Source organism: Falco biarmicus, chromosome 6, assembly GCF_023638135.1.
Source record: "Falco biarmicus isolate bFalBia1 chromosome 6, bFalBia1.pri, whole genome shotgun sequence".
Classification (NCBI taxonomy): Eukaryota; Metazoa; Chordata; class Aves; order Falconiformes; family Falconidae; genus Falco; species Falco biarmicus.
Genome location: NC_079293.1, coordinates 53,549,503 through 53,571,577, shown reverse-complemented (window position 1 = coordinate 53,571,577; position 22,075 = coordinate 53,549,503). Strand labels below are relative to the sequence as shown.

The following is a 22,075-nucleotide window of genomic DNA, read 5'->3' as shown; positions in this document are numbered from 1 at the left end:
TGCATAAGTGGCCACAGTATCCCCTTATATCCTCTTCAAGTTACAAATAAATCAGTTTCCTCTGGAGAGACAGAACCACTTCTGGACACTAAATACCTCTCATATACAGGTGGTTGAACATGGAGAGGAAAAGCCCCAAAACAGCCTGTAATGAACACAGCAACTTTCACAGAGACTTACAGGAAAACCTTTAGTGATTGGAACCTCAATATTGAAGATGAGAACCCGAGCTCTGAAACGAGTGCAAACTTTAATGGGTTCCTTGGGATCACAAAATACACAGCCAACACTACAAGAGAGGAGAACAAAAGAAACCAATATCTATCTTGGCATACAAATGTTAATCAGTGCACTGGAAAAAGATAAATATTTAAGACAAGCAAAGCAAAGACAACACTGCTTTACTATAACCTGGGGGTGGGGTGGGCGGGGGAGAGAAGAAACCAGGAACACCGTATTAAAGCCTGTAATGAAATTAATTCCTAGACAATGTCTACGGTATTTTGTGGGTATGCATGAAGAGGTCTGTCTAATTCAGTGAACAATTACGTCCATTGCTAATCAGTTTCTAAAAATGTCACTGTTTCCTGTGCGTAGGTACTTTGAAGAAATAAGACTTTCATTCAGAGATTAATTGTTTCAGATCAATAGCATAAAATACTGCAGGGTGCCCAAAACTGCAATGTTGCTCCCTGTAACAACTATTTTGTTGATAAAGGAACATCATGATCAGCACTTGCAGAACTTAAGCTCTCAGCAGCACTCATTTCCAAAGAACACTACATGGAGTGAACAAGAAAGATGCTGCTCGTTACAAGCCCACGAGGTAGACAAGCTTTATCACAGTGGCTGGCTTTAGCTATCTAAAATTAAAGGAAAAACAGTCCCATGCAGAAAAACACGACTGAAGAGACCAAACAGCACGATTAAACTATATACATCAGATGTAATCAGATTTCATCAGTATCAAGAGGACTTAAAACTTCATACTTTTTCTTGAAAAATCTAATATATCTCCAAAAGATAAATGACATCAAGTTAATGAATTGACTCAAGCCTTATTCAACAAGCAGAACAAGACTTTTTTTTTTTTCCAATCCATTTAACACAGAATCAAACCCCGTTATGAAACAGCAATACAGAAAAGCCTGTCCTTTTCCCTTAACAGAGCATAAATTTACAAAACTATCAACACAAGGAGTTTTTCAAACACTAGCTTGAAAGTTTGCTGTCTGAAGTCCAACTGAAATGTAAAAAAGCTGATCAAATTATGGATCCAATTTTCTAGCCTGAACAATAACTGACACTTATTAAAAAGCTTGAGGCTAATGCTTAGCATGAAACCTATAGACTGAAATAGACACAAACAGATTTGCTGTGTCTCACTGAATGTATCGGACCCCCAAAAAACCAAGGGTCAGCAAAACAATTACCAAAACAAGTATCACAAGCAGCTAAATGTGTTGAATAAAGCCTCCGTCAATTCCACTTGTCCAGATTTACTCATTGGTACGCAATGGCAGTTGTTTGGATGGGTTTTGTTAGAATGATTTATGATGCAATAAGCTCTTCAAAAGCATTTTGTTTTATTTAGCAGTAAGGATTTACTTAATTCAGTAATTAGAACGTCCAAGGACAAGTCTTAAGGAAAAAGGCTTTGAAAGTTATCAGTGTCAGCACTAGGGGAAAAGTATGAAAACTAACAGTATTCTGAGGTTGCCGTTGTACATGTAGCAGATGTTTCCAACGTTTGTACATGCAAGACAGGTGATATGCATCACTTTGGTTTTAAATATCCTGGTAGCCACATCATTCTTCAAGTAAACCGCCGATTGTTAAGTGTAATACTTTAACAAAGCTTTTCATTAAAAACAAACCGTTACTTAGACTGAAACCCAGTTTTGCTCACTTGATTTTGATGATATCCATGCCGGTCAAAGTGAGACTAACGTGATCTCCTGCTGCAGCCCAATCAACTGGTTCATCATGCAGTGTGATTCCTGGAAATGAGTAAGAACAGAACCTCACAGTGAAGTACCTAGGTTCTGAGCTACAAACAAACAGTTCTGTTTGGGCCATTTGTGCTTCATCAACCATTACTCATCAATTTTCAGTATGAATGGGTTGAGAGTAAAAGCTTTTTAACTCAGAAGACTGAGGAAGCTTTTTTCCCCCCGTGGTAAGGACTCACTATTCTCTCACCCCACCCTGCACAATAACATGGCTTTATTTAAGCTAGAGGAAGGGACCGGGCACTTGTCACACAGTGCAGATGACGCAGTCCTGAAAATGCTGTAGTACTAGTATCTCTGTATCGCCCCACCCTTCCTTTCAGGCACACGCACACCCTAGACCGCATCTTTCATATACTTTAATGGTATTATGTCAACTTTCATTTACCTTAAGTGGGTTTGCTGACTCTTTCATAAAAAAGTGTAACTGATGCCTTTCGTTCATGACATTGCGTCTATTAGAAAGCATCTTTAAAAAAAATAATTCTGACTTTTAAGTATTTTAATCCCTTTAAAAGATAACCTGGCTGGTGGGTGAGGGCAAAATCAACTGCTCCTGACTTAACATTCTGAGGTTTCTGATAAGACACCAAGAAGAAAAGAGAAAAACCCCACTTTTTATAAATACTGCATACATTTATAGGATCTAATTCTATTTCACTAGAGATTGTATTTATTGATTTGCAAATCTGTTCCCAAAACCACTTGTCAAGAACATGCCAGAAAGCATCACTCAACTACAAGCATGTTAAGTACTGATTTTTAAGCAGTGTTGGTAATAATTTCACATACACATTTCATTCTCACGAATGAATATAAGTAAGTGAGACTAAGAAAGAATAAGTGAGAAGAACCTCTTGAAATGAAAAACAGGAATCCTAATGTGCATGCTATCTTCAGTAAACATTGTATGATTAATGTAAAGAGGAGATAATGTTATTTAACATGCTTAATGAACGCATGCCTCCAACCTTCACCTGCATTTCACCCATATGAGAGACAGTACAGAAGAAAAACCATAGAATTGCACCACTGGGGATACTCAAAATACATCTTTTTCCATGCTACTTCCTCCACTTGCAAAACAGAGGAGTGACTACAGTGGTCTGATACCCATATTCATCCGTGTTATTTTAACATTCTTGTGCATGCAGACAATGTGCATACAACCACATGAAAAGCAGAGGCATACTGAGGAGCTTCCCAAATTAGCATTGAACGATCTGGTTCCGGAACAGAACAGGACAGATAAACTGACACATTGCTGAATTCAGGCTAAATAGTTAGATACAGAAACCTATTCATTTATTTTGAGGGCTTAATTTTTTATTCATTGGTCAATGTAGGAAAATCGTAATTTTATCTTTGTGTTTGCATATGAAACAAAACCAGCTCTGCAGTTTAAAGACAGCAATCGGGAAACAGCTAAACATTTAATGTCTTGACTTAGCTATTCCTCTTTCCAGAAGTCAAAGGTATTGAAATTTAAACCCAATTTTCTTCTCTTTTGTAGCTGCTCAGAACAATGGCATCCTGAAAGTTTGAATATTATGAAAGGATCAGTGACAAATCTCATGAACATCAAACAGCAGAGACTTAATTCTCAAGCTTTTTCACATTAATTCGTAAGATTAATTTTAAGGGTTGTTCAACATCCTCACACTTCCTAACAGAAGTAACACTCCACAGCAAAGCTGAATATTAATGATTCCTGTACTGCTTATTTTTATAGACATTGCTGTAACTCAGATGTTTTGACATTGCTTTATGAAGAACCTGTAAAAAGTCATGAGGCTGTAACATTTGGAATATCTGATACGGTAAAAGAAAAAAAAAAAAACATGCAAGATTTCACATACTCTTCATAGACATATTTATACAGTCACAGTCACATCTGAAGAAATTCGTTTTATGCTTTCACATTTTATGTTTGACAGTTGGTATCAATTTGACAGTCTGTTACCATTTCAGTAACTGCTTCTAGCCCAGTATTGACCTGAAAGTAAACACACTTCTGAAGACTGTACCTTTTGCAGTGCAAGTTTCATTGGGAGGCATTGCCAGAAGTCGTTCCCCAACCTGAATATAGCCTGCTTCTATTTTACCAGTCACACAAAATCCTGATCCTTGGTCTGTAATAAACACAGCAGTAATATTTCAAAAAACTTCTTAGTAAGGTCAGTTTCCCAACACAAGTTAGCCCTTCAGCAATGCATACATAAGTTTTTAATACAAATCCCCACACACAGCCAAGTAGAGCGTTCAGTACTTGCAAGTTAGCCAGCTGCGCATCATAACGAAAATGAAACATTAAATTCAAAACCTCTAGATCTTATGTTTTTCAGAACTAAGGGAGATACATCCTTCTTTTCATAAACGTAGGTACATCAAGAAATATTTTTTAGTTTTTCCATATTACATTAAGCCCCTTAATTTCTAACAATTTCATTTAATTCAATACTTTCTCATTCAAACATAGATAAAAACATACTACAGACCTCTCAAAAATTCTCATGCATACAGGTGCAAATTCCTATGCCATTTACCATTTAACTGAGTCAGAATCCTACATACTGTCTGCATATTAGTTTTAGTCCTGGAAAGTCAAGAGATTGAATCGGTCCTGTTTAATATGAGGAGCTATTGTAATTGTGGATGACTTAAATATTTCTGAATCTAAAAGATCTGCAAAGTTTTTCTTCCTCAACGTTCTAATAGTCTCTTCATTATGTGAACAATACATCAGTTCTTTTCAATAGACACGCTACACGTGCACATTTAAGCACATACACTTTAAGAAATGTCTCATCTCCTTAGCGTGTCTGCATGTGTGTTTAAGAAGAATCTCACAAAGTGATTCTACAATGTCATTTTCAGTATCCATACAAACAACAAGTATACCTTTTGCTGAACATTAGAACTTTGTGATAAGCAAACAGTTTACTATTTTGTCTGTCACATTAGTTTAAAAGCTTAATTTAAAATTGAATTCAAAAGAGCAAACTGACCTCAAATCTTGAGGTCACATACTACCAACTTGCTCTTTTGCATTCATCACCATTTTACTGATGAATGCTTGCATCTATCTAGCTGGGAAAGTACTGTTGCATTGCAGTATGCCTGCAAGCTGATCTTCCTCTATTCATTCCAGCAAGTGAGATGAATGTAGTCAATTAACAGATGACATCAGAAGTCAAAAGAACAGAAAACTGGTGAAGCAGCTACTTGCTCCCCAAGTCACGGTACAAACACGACCTCAATACGGTACACAACAGAACCTGAAGGTTGCAGGCAACCTTAAAGGCAACCAGAACTTGCAGGCAACCAGAGACGAGAACTGGTTCCAGGTTCCTAACCACTCCCAAGCACAATCAAGAATAATTTTTCTTTTTTTCACATCACCACCAGCTCTGGCTTGGTAAACCAGTGTGGTGTTTGAAGCTTCACCCTCTCCCATACTGATTGCTTCCTGCAAAGTGTCAAGTTCCTTCAGCTCCCCATGAAATCAACACAAGTACAAAATGGATAGTGGGGAACAGAATCGGGGGCATAAAAAATAGCTGGATTTCTGTGTATCATGGTACTCTGCTTCTGCCAGGACATGTTCTTTGTCCTCAGAATTTGGCTGCTGGACAAGGCTTTCCTGAAGTCAGGTCAAGTCATACCCTAGACAGCATTATCATATGGTAACTGGGGACTGATGCAGCAATGAAGGAATTTACAGGCATCTCTTGCATCAGGGGATAGCTTGCCTGCACAGAATATTATGAGAGCTATGAAGTACAACTGCTAAAATCAGGCTGAGGCTGATGAATCATATGTGTGGGTAACCTTAATAAAGGGGTTTTCCAAACTACGCAAGAGTACACTCAGCACTCTCACTTTTTACACACTTCTATGGACAGCTCCTCCCGAGCACACACAGCCACTGGAACAGAGCTGAGAACAACTGTTGCTTCATGTACTTGTAACCTGCAGATACTTCCTCTGCTGACATCCAATTTGAGATCACAAGCCAAGAAAAAAATAGCCTAAAAAAACACCTAAAAGGCCACATTTAGTGATAAACCCTGTATATGTAAATTGAGTCCCTTCCAAAGCCATGACTTTTTTTTGCATACTTTAGCAAAAAAAAAAAAAAAAAAATATTTTCCACAGAACAAATTTAGTCAAAATTGCTCGTTTTGTGAAACTTGGTTCAACACCAAAATGATTGATGCAACAAAAAAAGTTATGATAATACTTCAAAAGATCTCAATCAACAATCCTAACACCCTTTCCCACAGCTCACAAAATTATTAAAAAAAAAAAAAAAAAAAGAAAAGAAAACATGCAGTGACAACCTAGATGACGAAACTAGCGGTCACATTGTCATGCAAAGTTTCAATATTCAGCATTATGGCTTCAGTACATTAAGTCAACTAACCCAGGGCATGTACAGCATCCAGTGTCTCCTCAAACACCCACATGAAAATTGCACAAAACTGATTTTTCCAATTAAAAAAAATCAGTATTTTGATCTGGTTTGTTTGTACTCCCCCTATAAACACCCTATATATAAAGCAAAGTTTATTTTAAAATATGAATTTTAAAATAGAAAAATATTTACAACATTTCAAATCATGCTGTCACTTAGTTTGCAATTTTTCTCAAGGGTCCTACAGAATGTTTCAAGTGGGATGAGCATTACAAACCTTATGTTTCCTAAATTACCTGTAAATGTAAATGCATTTAACTAAAAAAAAAAAAAGTTTACCATGAAAACCTTAAGAGCTCAGGGCAGTCTATTTTCTCCAGGCAATGGAAGTAAGAACTGGTTATAGCTGCTTTCCATATCGCTATTCGTGCTAGGGAATAGCTAGCTGCCTTTCATTAAATCCTTGGCTGGTTATAACAGTCTGACCACTACCACCCTTTTCTTCTACCTCCCACTCCCCAAATTTTTATACAAAAAAGAAGAAATGTATCATTATTTACAGCTACAACAATGAACATAAAAGGAACAAGTCAAACTCTTAAAATCTAAGAGTGAAATGTAAAAGAAACCAAAGTCACACACGTAGAAAGTTTGAGAAACATTAATTTAAGCAACAGGAACCAGTTTGGGAGAGAAACTCCCAAATTCTGTCCCACAAAACCATCAACTCATTACATAGCCAATTAGCTGGTCATGCAGATTTTCTTCCTCAATTTCTTTCCCAGTATGTTTTTCCTTCAGCAGCACTGTGTAAAATTCAACAAAGAACAGTGCTTGAAACTTAATATTCCTGTTCAAGACTACTGATACACATAGAGCTACTACTTTAAGTCTTATTTTTACATCATTTTTCAACACCTGTGTTAAATATCAGTGAAATGATGGTGAAAAAACTATAAAAACAACCAACCTTTAAAAACATCAGCAACACACAACCTAAATGGTTTATCCACTGATCTCTGTGGTGGCTTGAAAGAATCTGCAAATAAATTGACAAGAACTTTTAGAATTTCTGTATTCAGTAACTTCTCACTTAGGGATAAAGCAACTGCATTGTATTCCAAAGGTTTTGCCCCACACTTTCCCCAAAATAAAAGTTTTGGCATACACAGGACTAAGATATATTAATTTTTAAATGAGGAAAATTACACTCACCAATTTGCTCTAACAAACATTTTCCTTTATACCACTGTGTGAGGTCACTTGACTGACCCCTTGTGACCAGATTTTCACCACCAAGGCCACTTGTTGGGATATAAGCCACATCTGATTCCTAATTAAGAAAACAAATAGAAGTTAAGCACACATTAACAACAGGATCTTCTAGCAGAAACAAGAGGTGCATTTTTAAAACGTTACACATCTAAGCTATAAAAGAACAACTGGCACATTCGTACTTCCCCTGGAGAAGGCAGACTACTCGGGGGATCCATTTCCTCTCTGTTTACCTCTTGCCTGATCACAGTACTCCAACAAAGAGTTGGCGATATTTAAACGTGATGATAGCAACATTAACTACTAGAAACCAAGTTCAGGTAACAAACTCAAATTCCCTATCTGACAAGCAAAACTTCAGTTTGAATTGCTGGATTTCAGGAAGGCCACAACCAGTCCAAATGGATAGTAGTTGGATCTGAGGAAACACAAGAACGGTCAGGAATGGCAAATGGAGAGTGTCCTTATGAGTTCATAATCCACACTTGACACCTGCTCTGGTATAAAACTCTCCTGTCGATCCTGTAGTACTAAACATTAAGACATAATACTTGGTCTGTTCTGCTTTGCAGTCAACAATTCCAAGAAACTACAAATAAGGTGAGTGCCCCGAAGATTCTACAGACCTAAACAAAGCTGATGACAGACAGATCACTGAAGAACTGACTAACCTTAGCCAGGGCTCAGTGTACACCCTACCAGTAAGAAATGGAATATGCTAGAATATGTACACATAGTAGTAGCAGGAAAGCGACTAAAAAAAAATAAATAACCTGACTGTAAGAAAAGCTTATCCTATCCAAATGCCTGAACAAAGCAACAACCACTGAAATCTGTATTACCTTAAAGCCAGCTTGCTTAAGAAATTGGCCAAGCTTACTCGTAATTTCCTGAAATCTTTCCTGTTGCCAATTGACCTAAAATAGAAAACAGATTATAATAAAATAGCAGTTTTTTAACTATGACTCAAACATACAGCTGCATGTCATCAACTGTGTGTACACAACATGTAGTATCAGTAGGTGTTCTCCACACACAGCACCCAATGAATTCATAAACACAAGACTTCTGGGTGGATTCAGTTGAACATATACATTAACAATTACTGATAGCAAGCAACACATTGATTAACTTGCAAGCCCCTTTAGTTTGAGCTGTCTTTGAACAGCATCCTTTTTTTTTTTAAATAAACTTACATAAAATTCAGATTTAGCAAGATTATATATAACACAGTAATAATCTAAAACACAACTAGTAATATTTAACACACCTTACAGTTTTAAGTAAAGCTCCTGAGGTCTTGAACTGAATGACCACCAAGATGCCCTTGCAGATACCACTGGGTTAACTGCTCATGTAAGATCTTCACAAGTACAAGAGGGACCCCTACACATTTTAGCACCACAACTATCCTTCTGTGTACTTTGAAAATATACCATAACCAAAAAAAAAAAAAAAAAAAGTATTGTAAAGTCTAAACACAAGAGACAGAGCAGAGAATCAAAGAAAGAAATGATACTTTGTTATTAGTTTTACAATACTGATCTTTAAACTCAGGGTCCACGATCCTAGGTGGAAGCCCTTCAGAAAATGAAAAAAATAAGCACATACCTGGTCCATTTTATTGACTGCAACAGCTAGCTGTGTAACTCCAAGAGAACGCACTAATAATCCATGTTCTCGTGTTTGTCCACCTGTCTCAAACCCTGCTTCAAACTCTCCTCTGCTAGCATCCACAACCAAAATAGCCACATCAGCCTAGATTAAAAAAAACCAATACAATCAAAAGTGGTTAAGAGGTTGACATATTTACCAAGATTATGCCCATCAGCAATGTTTCACAAATTAAAAAAAAATAAATATACAAATGTACTTTACATGGGAGGAATCCTCATGTGCCTTAAATGTATTTTGAGCTGCTCAGTCATGCCCACTTTGGTGAGTATTATGGCATTATGTCATCTCATGTCATAAACCACCATTTTCTGTTAAACACAAGCCAACTCTTGGTTTTGGGAACCTGTCCTCTTCAAACTACCCACTATGGATGTGCTGCACAGACCTCAACTAAACAAATGCAGCCCGTGCTCCAGAAGTTTAAGAATGGGTATGAGCACAGTGTCTATGCCTCCCTGCCTCAGTCTGAAAAACTTCATAGTGAGAAGCTGCAAAAATTACAGATAAATCACCTCACTATACAACTGGGACAACTGGTCAACTGCATATTGGATGTGGATGCTTCACAGTCCACTCAACACACTGGAGCATGCCAAAATCACACGATGGAAAAGACCGTGTAAGCCTATTTTATCTTCTAGGCAAACTCTCTGCCACACAGCATTAAGAGCAAAGCGGTATCAGAGACTCGACAGCACTGCACAAAAGTCAGCATGTAAGCCCAGGGAAAACCACAGATTTTGCTATTAGCCTTAAATGCTGCTAATACTTCTTTTACTTTTCCTGCTTTGGTAACAGCCAGTTAGACCACCTTCATGTACCAAGCAACAGCAACAAGATGCGAACAACAAAGATACTGCTATCAAGAGGCAGGTTTAAGAAAATTTAATAGGACTGATGAGATGGACATAACGGAAAGAGAGGAGAAAAAGCGGTACTTTCTCCCTTTCCTTATATGCTTATGCTTCGGGGTGCCAGAAGAAGGAACAGAGACAGCACACTGTCCTGGCTCTGAACTCCCCTTGCCTTGTCCTAGACACGAAATCCTCACAGTTCATACAGAGACGGCCCAAGTGTGAGAACGGGAAAGGATGAGGGATGAGTTTCCCCACAGCTCTCTGCCTCAGAAGTACATGTGGTAAACTTCTCCCTCAAAAAAGGACATCCTGTATTTTCTAAATTACAAAAAAATACCTCGGGACTTACGTGAATTAACCATATGTATCAAAGGCCAGATCCTGACCCTGATAAGGCTGATTTGCATTTTGCATAACAGCAGTTGGGGATTCACCTCCTAACAGAATTCTCCATGATAAAAAGGCATCAGAGCCATTGCCACATATGCTTTCCTTCCACCCACTGCTTCAGCACTGAGACTACTTTAACAGGCAACCGAAAATTGCAAAGTTTCAGTGATTCCTTAAAGAGCTCCAGACTAGAGCAGCCCCTCACCATCTCGAGAGCTGAGGGAACACAGAGATAACAAGTGCTATTTGGCCAGCCCCATCTTCTGCTGAACTGATACAACTGCTGGTGTATCTGCAGGTCTTCTTTTAACACTTCTACCTGTATTAGTTTTTCCCCAAAAGACAAACCAATTCAAAATAAAGTTCTAAAGAAAATGGCATGGCTGAGTTGGTGTATTCCACTGTTCTGAAACTGAAGATCAATTTCTAATTTTAAAAATCCTGGACTTCCTACAAGATATGCTCCATAATACAGATAACTGTACAAGCTCTACACTAATTTCCAAACTTCTGACTGTTCTGCAGCCTAACCATTGGGTCACAAGGTCTGAATTCTTACTCAGGCTCTGCTTCAGAGCTAGAGCAGAATTTGGGGCAAGCTAGTCTTCTTACAGTATAGTTCTCTTTACTGTAAAATCATACTAGCAGTACCCATTCTTACTGAGATGTTAAGTTAAAATTCACATTTTACACTGTAATGACATGCACAAAGCAGAAAACTCTACACAGTAGCTTCGTTTTGGGAAAAAAATAATTTTTTATTAATCTCTACTTTGAAGAATCAAATCTAGTATTATAAAAATGGTGCCTTTAAGTGGAAAAAATTTCACACATTTTATGTAATCACATTATTCTCCCCTCCCCTTTATTATTTCCATAAATTAAATAACTAACCTATATAAGAATGGTAAGTGTCATACTGAATTAAATGGGTAGTGCCCAGTACTTTTGACTTTACCTACCGTTCCTAAAACAAGTGGCAAGTATTCTCTGCAAAAGTCCTATTGGCAATACAGATGACTTCTGCATAAACATTGTAGTATGTTTTCTCATCCCACATAAAATACATTGTTAAATACAAGAATGCCTTTTGTTTGACCTCTCCAAATTGTCCTGGTTTTGGCTGGGATAGAGTTAATTTTCTTTTCAGTAGCTGGTACAATGCTGCGTTTTACATTCAGTATGAGAATAATGTTGATAACACACTGATGGGTTTAGTTGTTGTTAAATAATGTTTATACCAAGTCGAAGACTTTCCAGTTTCTGAGGCCCTGCCGCCGAGAAGGCTGGAGGGTCACAAGAAATTTGGAGGGGACACAGCCAGGACAGGTAACCCAAACTAGCCAAAGGGATACTCCATACCATAGAATGTCATGCTCAGTATATAAACTGGGGGGAGCTGGCTTAGGCCTGCTGACTGCTGCTTGGGGACTGGCTGAGCATCTGTCAGCAGGTGGTGAGCAATTGTATTGTTTTTTCTTTCCCCCCTCTCCTTTTGGCTATTATTTCTCTTTCCCTCTCTCTCATTTCCATTACAATTATTATTATATTTAATTTTATTTCAATTATTGAATTCTATCTCAACCTATGAGTCTCACCTTTTTCCCTGATACTCCTCCCCACCCCACCAGGGGAGAGGTGGAGTGACTGAGCAGCTGTGTGGTGCTCAGTTGCCAGCTGGGGTTAAACCATGACACAAAGCTTTTCTCTTTAAGCTCAAAACCACTTAAAGTCTTTATCTACGGGACCACTTTCACAGAGCTTCTTGTTGAGTAGACATATGCCACATTTGAATAGCTTTCAAGGCTCAACTCTGATGTTATCAAACTGAACTTAGTATTCAAATTACTTCCCTAATAAAACTCTTCTCCAAAAAGTTAACATCCCAAAAAAGCAAAGTAGCTGCCTTTACAGTTAAACATTTTCTTAAGTTTAGAAAACTCATGAAAATATCAAAGGTATCTCAGCACCATAATTCCATTTCATCTTAGATTTTAAAAGAAAAACAATTTAAGTTATAAATAATAATGCCATTGGAAAAAGAGTTTTAGACCAACGCTACCTGTGCCGCTCCTGTGATCATATTTGGAATGAAGTCTTTGTGGCCTGGAGCATCCATCAGTGTAATTACTTTAGTCTTTGTCTCAAATTTGGTCATACCCACATCCATTGTCACTCCCCTTAAACAAAGCACATACACAATGCACCATTAAAACTGCTTTGAAAGCTTCAGAGAGGTATCAAGTAAGCTATTAAAAACACCATCGTGAAATTATACACTTCATAGCTTTCACTTGGTTTAGTCTGTACCAAAAGAAACCTGCGTGCTGGAAAAGCAGATCTCTAGAACTGCCTTTCAGTAACTCTAGTCATAAAGAAACAAACATGCAGAATTCACAATAGTAACCCCATGCACCTATAGACAATGTCCCAACAAGCACAGCGAGGACATGGTAATTGTACTGCATATTTGTATCATTATTAATTCTATTTTTAATACATAGCTCTTCAGAAAAAAGACATCATAAAGTAACAAAAACACAGCCAAGAATAAAAAAATTGAAGGTATGGGACTATAGCAATACAGTTATACATGCAAAAATCCACAAGCTGATTAGCTGGGATGGAAGGCAGTGCTTTGACTCAGTTCCACATCTCACTAACAACCACATGTTCTGCATGGCAAATAGGATAGGATTCATCTGCTCAAATGCAAACACCTATAACGCACATGTCTATCTGTGTTAAGTCATCCCCATCTCCCTTTATAGACAATGAAGACACACAGGCACTTTAAATGGACGAAATTCTTACATTAGCACAGATACTTAAAATAGGCTACTTCCAATGACAAAAAAACCCCAACAAAATAACCCCTCCCAACCCCCAAACATTTACAGATGGCTCCAGAAAGTTTTCCTTTTAAAATACAAAACTCAAAGTAAAAAGAAAACACAATCAATCCAAAATACCAATTCAGAAGATGTTTCCCTTAATAATTAGAAATTATCTTCTGAAGTCATGTACCTAAATGCACAACTGTTGGATACTTAAAAAAAAAATAATAAAAAAATCACAAACCAAGAAATATCACTTTTAAGGCTCATGACAATTATTCCACAAATTACTTTCTGTTAACATTTTACTCTTCACGGGCTATAAATACTTGTCTCTATTTCCTGTTTCACATGTTAATTACATCCTATCAAAGGTAGCTTATATTAATAAAATAACATAATATGGTTTTATTACAGATCTGTGAAAGAAATTGATCTTCAAAGTTTGTTTGTTTTACACTGCGCTACATCTACAAGGATAAAGAAAATTCCTTTCCATTAGCTTTTCCTCTTTTACATCCTCAAGACTGTAATGTCACAACAACACTACCACTACAATATCAACAGCCTTAATTGATGTAAGGCTACTTTCAAAGTTTATGTTTGGTCATTTCAGGATTGTTCCCCCCTCCTCGTACCTGCACCCCACCCAAGACAGACACCCCCACTCAGATGTGTATGTGCACTTCGTAAATTAAAGGACTCACACAGGCAAAAGTTTAGCTATATACAGGGACACTGCAAAAGCATATCTGCCTTTGAAAACAGTAAGTTACATGCTTGATAAGGACTGCCTTACTCCATGTTCTTCAAGCATCAGTTTACATTGTGAAGGTTATCTTCCTAACCAGAAGAGCTTATATGCTATGAAACCATGGGTGACAAATGATTGTAAAAAAATAAACACAAAAGAAAACGCCTTTTTTTTTGTGAACACAGAATACCATGTCCTTAGCTTCCCATATAGTGTTCTCAAAAGCTCTTACTTTTTTTTTATTAGCTTCACTACTTCCCCTTTATGTACTACTTAAATATGATAAAGTTTAATTTAAAATTTCATATTTCAATAATAAAAGACAGGTTATAAAAATATGAATTATTTATTAATTTAATTTATAGATTTTATATTTAATGTAATCTAAGTGATAAACTGACATTTCAGTGTTTAGTTTATAATTCTGCCAGCCTTTCACAGAAAAATTTAAACCTAGATCTTTCCCATATAATTATATCAAACAGAGAAATGTGGCAGCAATAAATTGGTAAGGCAGCTTTAAATGAACTAACTCAGCTATGAGAAGCATTCTGCATTGTAGCCGTACACTGCATTCCACAGCATAGAAATAAGTCATGAAATGCTCAGCTTCTTGTTCACACTTCTTATAACAAAACAAGAATATTATTTTTTCTTTTGATAACATGTACTCATATTAGCAAATATTTTTCTTTGTAAGTATTAAGTATCTTTAAATTTAGATTATTTCTACCAAAGCATTATTAGTAGACCGATACTTTCTAACAAATGCTGTTCTTTCAGGGAAAACAAGGTAATTCCCATTAAAAGATATTTCTACCTTTCTCTTTCTTCACCAGTTTCATCCAAGACCCATGCATAGGCAAATGAAGCTTTGCCAGCCTTCTTAGATTCCTGTTCGTATTTATGCATAGTTCTTTTGTTCACATTTCCCAAAAGGTAGAGCAGATGACCCATTAAAGTACTTTTACCTGCATCAACATGTCCTACAGAGGGAAATAAACACTGTATCAGTTTTATTATTTTAAGGATTTTAAATACAGTACAAGAAGAAAAACACTAAACCATTATGAAAATCATGTGGTCTAATAATGCCTATGCAATCCACAGAATTTCACAATCCTGTAAGAGAGTTACAGAGAGGAAATTTATTGAAACAGAGCATGACAGTAATATAGGATGTCCAAATTCATACTAAAAAGAACACACCGCCAAGAATGAAACCAAACCAAAGTACATTTTATTATACTCTCAAAAGGAAGCTAAATCAACCCCTGTGCCCTAGTCAAGGACATCTGAATGTACTCTTTTTCCAATGAATAATGGTCAAGCAGACGCGACTGAAAACAGTATGAAATTTCCCTTCCCTAGAGAGAGGATAGATTTGCTTCGGTATTACTTCCAGATACGATCACCACAGTTTTTAATCTCTATGTCTGTCAAAAATACAATTTAACAGTATTACCTATTACCACCAAATTAAGCAGTTGCTTTCCTCCTTGTCTCTTCTCCAACTCTGCTTTCACATCTATTTGCAGTTTTGTCTTGCTTGACTTTTTTACTGGAGTAGGCACCATATTTTGCTCTTCTGAAACCTGCGCTACTTGGGGTAAAAGAGCAGATTTTGAGACTGCCTGAAGCACCCCAGAAGCTACACTGGCGTCTTCAGTTAACAGTCCTTTCTGAGGTGTGTTAGCATGGCCATTTTCTTCAGCAATCACACTAGGGAAAAAAGAAAACACAAGGAATACAAATGACAAAGAAGCTGTAGAAATATAGGAGAGAAACTAAGTTTTCCTTCCACTACCCTGTAAAGCCCCAGACAAAGAGCATGTGATAAACCCGTTAAGGTGGAGGCGATAAGCAGCTAGATACAAACTGCACAGATACCAGCTCTGAACATCTTGTCTGAAAAGCCCTGTGTACAAAAGCAAGATAAGAAATAATCTTGTAAAATACATGAAACAGATAAACAAAAGCTTCCCACAGCCACTTCTTTTAATGGGGAGGGAAAGGACAGTTGTGCAGAGCAACTAGAGCTGGCTGTCTCTGAACTAAGAGCCTAAGTCAACCCTGAAGCATGGATTCTAAAACAGCTTCCACATACGCTACAAGTATTACAGCGGAACGTAGCAATGTTCTATAGTGAGAACAGCAATACAGCATAAAGAACTAAGCATACCTGAGCTGCAATTTATGGTGCAATGCTTATACAGAGCCATAACAGATAAGTTATATTTATCAATACAATGTGTTCTATGCATAAAACAAGGCATCTGGGACTAAGGAGATTTGGGTTCCCCAACTCTCCTTCTCTAACACCCTGTTTTCCAACAGATCACCATACTAATCCTAATAATAAATAATCCTATATATATTATTATATTACACTCTCTCACTCTTTTTCTCTCCAATTTGTAAACGAGATATTTTTCTAATTTACACAAGCACTCTGAGAATATACAATATGATTCTTCACCTGTTATGGCAGAAATGACCACTAAAAACGAACGCTAAGCAACATCTTTAAGACAACAAAAGCTTTCTTATTGCCTGACAGAGCTCCACAGCGAGGCATTAATGTAAGCAGCAAGACAGGAACAGAAGCAGTAATTACAGGTGTGACAACACTGTATCACAGCAAACTTCAATATACCAACCACTGACCATTACAGATTATTGAAAATACCTACAAAGTACTGTATTTAAAACAATACAGAAGAGGCTTCTTCCCCTGGAAAAATGGAAATCCTTTCCAATGCAGTACCACCATGCCGCGGGCTGCTTTCTATGGAACAGATTCATGTAGGCTCTCAGACTCAAGTGTCTGCACATCCAGTATGAATTTTTCTCTCCATTTTCTGTTTAAGTACCACAATTGTCTCCTCAGTTTCCTCTTTTCAACTTCTACAAACAAAACTACTTATTCTGTACTTCAGAATCCCATTGTGATACCAACTGCTTTTATTTGACATTGCTTCTCATTTTCTGTCTGCGTAGGAGTATTTGCATTGTATTAGTCCCTTTCCATTACATGTATCTCAGGAAACAATACAGTCCAAGCACGTTAAGTTTATTGAACAAATCAGTTCAAGGGTTACAGTCTAAAAAAATTAAACCTAGGAAACGTTCAGACTGAACAGAAAATTTGCCCCTCATTACACAGCACTATGTAACATGGGATATTTTATGCATGTCCCTTTTTCCCCTCAGTTTCAGAACCCACCTATGTAATCAGTACTGCAGCCAATTATTGACTTGACACTTTTTTCATGAGGCCCAAAGCCAAGTTTTTCTCTTGATTCTGAGACTCGAAAGCAGAAATATGAGCACTCATTTGGTGGTTGGTTGGGGTTTTTTTTATCCCCCTACAGTTCCATAACCCAAGGCCTGGTTCTTGCATCAAGGCTGGATACACAAACACATTTCTCACCTTTGCTAAGCAAAGAACTTAGTTTATGCCAGCCATGCTGGTTACAGGGGCACAGATGCTACCTGGATAGACAATTCTGTATAAAGCCTGTTCACAAGAACTCGTCCTATCAAAATATTCTAAATCACTTGAGAGAGAAGGGCAAGTCAATATCAAGCTACTGTCTTAGGTCACACAATCATGACATTTTGAACTCTGCACTATGAAACCAGCTGTACAGTAGCACCAAATACAGCCTTAAACAAGTTCCAGTATATAACATCGTGTCTTGACAAGCTGAATACCCTTTACAAGAAGATACAATTGATTGCCCAAGTTCCAAAAATTAGTGGGTCATCATTGCTTTAGATGTAGCTATGAAGAAAGGTGATTACACATGAACTATTCCACAGAAAAATAGTCACTACAGTTATTTGTGCTCTTTTACTGGAAAAGATCAGTGCATTTCCCTAAGACTGAGCAGAAGGCTCTATTTTTAAAATTCCTTAAATAGTACATTAAGATCAAGCTGAAAACTCTGCTTTGGAATGGCAGAATTGTGTTCTCCAATGTCTCTTCAGGGAATTTTACTTCATAAAAACTGACTGGAAACAGTCCAGTTGATAGGAGGCAATTATGCACAAAACTGTGGTGACAAAGCTTTCTATATATAACTTTTAAATAATCTGAATAACAAAGTACACCAGATCATTTTTGCCTGAATCATGCATTAAGAGATCTTCAAATATTTACAATTAATTTGCATTAGACATCCTTCATAAAGGTTGAGGCTCTCTTCCATCTTCTTCCCTTTCTTCAGGTAAACTTCAGTTCAGTGTCAGCATACTATCTAGCACTTTCACACTTAAGTACTAGGACCAATGCCAATATGCAAAGGTCACACTGTAATACAAATACAGTATTTTACACTGGTATCAAGTTTTCTTCCTTAGAATTCTGATATTTGAAGTTCTAGAAAGAAGTATTTGTATAAGCAGTCATATCAAAGCAGCTTTTGCAGTTGGCAGTAGTTTTCTCTCCTTTTCAACGTCTGCATTTCTTTCCAAACCAAATTTCAAAAAATGAAAAATGTAAAAGATATTTAGATGAAGCTCCAAGTGATGTGACCCAAAAACATAACTCTCATGTTTTTCTGTAGCTTTCAAAAATATATTCAAAGACTGTCACAATCAAGACTATTAAAATCCAAAATGTATTTTGAAAGACAGGTTACCTATAAGATTCTAAATTCTATTTTGTTTAGCTAGGTAATTGATTTTTTTTTTTGTAATCCCAGATGCGCTAATCATCCTGTAGGCCAAACCCTATGTCAGTAAGGATTCCCAGAACTAGGATGGATGTCAAGCGGTAGAATTCAAACTAATTACAGTACCTGAAAGAATCACAGTTATTGCCAGATAAAATAACTACTCTCTCAATTCTAAGTAGCTTTTACTGTGACTACTACTGCTTAAAGCTGACATTTTTTATTTTAGGTGGTGCAAAAAAAAAAAAAAAAAAGCGCTAGATACAAGTGAAATAATGAGTGAAACGTGACTCCAGGCACCATAGCATTAGGCCTTGCTAATTTTTCAGTGGTGCCGTACTTGAACAGTCAGTACACCGCTCCATTTAGGGTTTTGCAAGTTTCAGGTACTACCCTATTTTGGAAACTTGAAAACAACTTGTGCCATGATAAACCATGACTTGCCATTTCATAGTATAAACTTCAGAATGGGTAGAGTGAATTCAGCTTTCAGCAGATCAATGTGAGGAAAAGGAAAAGTGAGTTTATTGCTAGGTACCAAAACAGGAAGATGGGCAGATAAAATGTACAATTCCAGTCTCATGGAAGTACATGAAAAGAGATGCAGCAGTAAGACCCTGACAGCCATTCTTCATGGCAACCAGATGAGTAGTTTATTTAAAGCTCGATAACAGCTCAGAAAAATGCCAAGGAGCTTCATCTCTAACAGTCAATGAAGAAATTAGTGACCTTGGAAACACTTTTCAGTAAGCCTTTTCCACTGAGATTTCTCAAAATTATTGAACTGAAAATTTCTGGCAGATGACAGAGAATATAGGATAGCATACTAGTACCTAGTATACACTGGTGCAGGCAGTTGAGGGTATAAACAAGTCGACTGCATTAGCAAGCATCTTCAGTAGCAAAGCTCCAACTTGGTCTGAGCTATTTGAGCCACCATATCAAGAATTATTCACATTTGGAAGAACAGCACTTCCTAACCAACTGCTTGTGGCTTTGTATGAGGACTTGATGGAACTACCAAGAGCAGCTGCATTTGCCAACATCTGTGCCTGTCTGCCACATCACCGCTAGCCAGTAACATGGAGTTTCTGATTAAACAGCTCTTGACTTCTTTTAAAGGACAGAACCATTACACACCTTGTACGCGCACTGAGGTCATGTACTCAAGAAAGCCTCACAACCAGCAATTCTGGCACAAACGTCAAGAGAGCTTACCACAGCTTTTTGTTAAGACATCAGCAGACACAAAAGCCTGCCAAGGACCAACATTTAGTCAAAATTAAAACTGCCAGGCCAGAAACATCCTACGTTGTCTTGCCAACAAGAACCATAAGAGTAAATGGACTAAAATGTTATGCTTACATCTCCTTTCTGAGGAAAACTAAGAAATACAACATATGTTGTTGTAAGACATGTTAGAAGATACTCAATCTCAACAACTGTTGAGAGGTTCATGCTACCATGCATTCAAAGAACCTGAAAGCTTATCTGCTGAAGATTAACTCTGCATAATTAAGCTCTTAAACATTATTTTCAATCTTCTGGTCTGGATGCTTAGTGAATTATTTTTATACAACCGACTCTTTCGGAGTACTTACAGTCATTACAGGAATGTCTACGTTTATTTCCCCTTTCAAAATTATTAATTATACAATATCGGTCAGGCTGGTTAAAATAATCACTCTTTTTGCTCACAACTTCTGGCTTCCTTCATGACTTACCAGGAAGAAAAAGCCTGGTAAATAATTTTGCTAGAACATCAGAAAAACAGTTTGTCAGAAGTGAGCAAACCATCTTCTGTAGACAATCCCCTTAAGAATACCCCAAAAAAAGGCAATCAATGCTTAAAGCACTTCATGACTTCTAATAACCCATTCATTTTAAGTAAAATTAATTGTTATGTGATATGACATCATCATAAGACAATCATAAAGGCTGAATAGCTAGGCCACTGGCTTGAAAATACGGTTCATGAATTACATTTAAGATCCTATAAGAAGTGACAAAAAAAATAGTTCATACATACTATACAATCACTTTTTAATGGTGTCTGCACCAACACAGTTTTTGGGGATGAGAGTAAGGGACACAGTTACAGGTGTTTTAGAATCTAAACTGCTACGAGTAATTTATAACACTGTATTTTTTTGTCAGTAATATAAACTATGTACTTAGAAATCTGTATAATAGTAAACCCTCTGCAGTACATTTATCAATGCAACAGTAACATAAAAAGGGTCTGAAAAGAGTCAAAATAATGAGTCTTTCTTAGGTGTTAATAAACACAGATTCATTCTGTTCCCTGAAAACTCATCCTTACACTGTCAATCCAGAAGACAACTGCAGAAGAAAAAACTCAACTGTGATACTCATGGAGTTGAGGCAGGGGTTCATGTTTTGCTTTGTTTTTGAAATCTAGAAACAGACACATACAAAGTCATTACAAGTTTGCAAGACAATACCAATGCTTCAGCTAACCAGAACGTATTTAGCACAGGCTTTATGCAGATACTGTGGAAAGAAGCTAGTCAAGCTCCAACTGTTAGGAAAATAATCAGGAGAGCAAGTGCCACTGTCCTACAGCAGAGAAGGAAAAATGTGATGCAAATACGGTCAAGGCCTCCTCCCTCATTCTTCATGTCAAGGTCCTAGTGCCTTAGCAATGTCTCCACAGTGCCTGTAAGGCAAAAGAAGAAAGGAGGCCATGACAGACTCCTTGAAGCAGGGATCTTTAGGCATGCAGATAACTTTACAACTTAAATTGTACTTTCTTCCGTATTTATTGACTGGCAGGGCTTCAAATCTCACATGCTTTTACAAATCGCTCCACTTACCTAATTCTTCCCACTTAAAGCTAAATGCCTAACGTGCATCCAATTTCTAGAGCTGAAGAGGCTTGTTCTTGATTAGCATTTCAGCAGTACAACTAAACAAGTGAAGTATATTTAAAACCACCTCACAATATTGAGGATTTTTCTAAAGCAATTACCTGCAGGTCCTGAAGGCTTAATTTTTTTCTGTCACAAAAAATAGTATATAACAAAAAAAAAATAAAAATGGAAGCAAGTATAACACAAACTACTTCAGGATCCCTGAAGAGAAGGCAGAGTGGCTGAGAAGCATGTTAAAGACAACCATCTTTCCGCAGGGACTGAGTCATCACTATCCTGTCCA

At 37.2% G+C, this 22,075-nt stretch overlaps 1 protein-coding gene across 8 annotated transcripts in view; it reads right to left on the bottom strand.

Annotated features, from left to right (window-relative positions):
• The window catches only part of HBS1L (HBS1 like translational GTPase), a 61,070-nt gene that overhangs the window by 3,288 nt on the left and 35,707 nt on the right, over positions 1–22,075 (bottom strand). For all 8 annotated transcript variants that reach the window (XM_056344119.1, XM_056344118.1, XM_056344121.1 and 5 more), the window contains 10 exons: positions 15,685–15,941; positions 15,040–15,205; positions 12,691–12,808; positions 9,316–9,462; positions 8,547–8,621; positions 7,645–7,762; positions 7,400–7,468; positions 4,040–4,144; positions 1,910–2,000; positions 181–289 (listed from right to left, as the gene is read on the bottom strand). In XM_056344119.1, the coding sequence (XP_056200094.1) occupies positions 181–289; positions 1,910–2,000; positions 4,040–4,144; positions 7,400–7,468; positions 7,645–7,762; positions 8,547–8,621; positions 9,316–9,462; positions 12,691–12,808; positions 15,040–15,205; positions 15,685–15,941 (1,255 nt within the window). The remainder of the gene's footprint in view (positions 1–180; positions 290–1,909; positions 2,001–4,039; positions 4,145–7,399; positions 7,469–7,644; positions 7,763–8,546; positions 8,622–9,315; positions 9,463–12,690; positions 12,809–15,039; positions 15,206–15,684; positions 15,942–22,075) is intronic.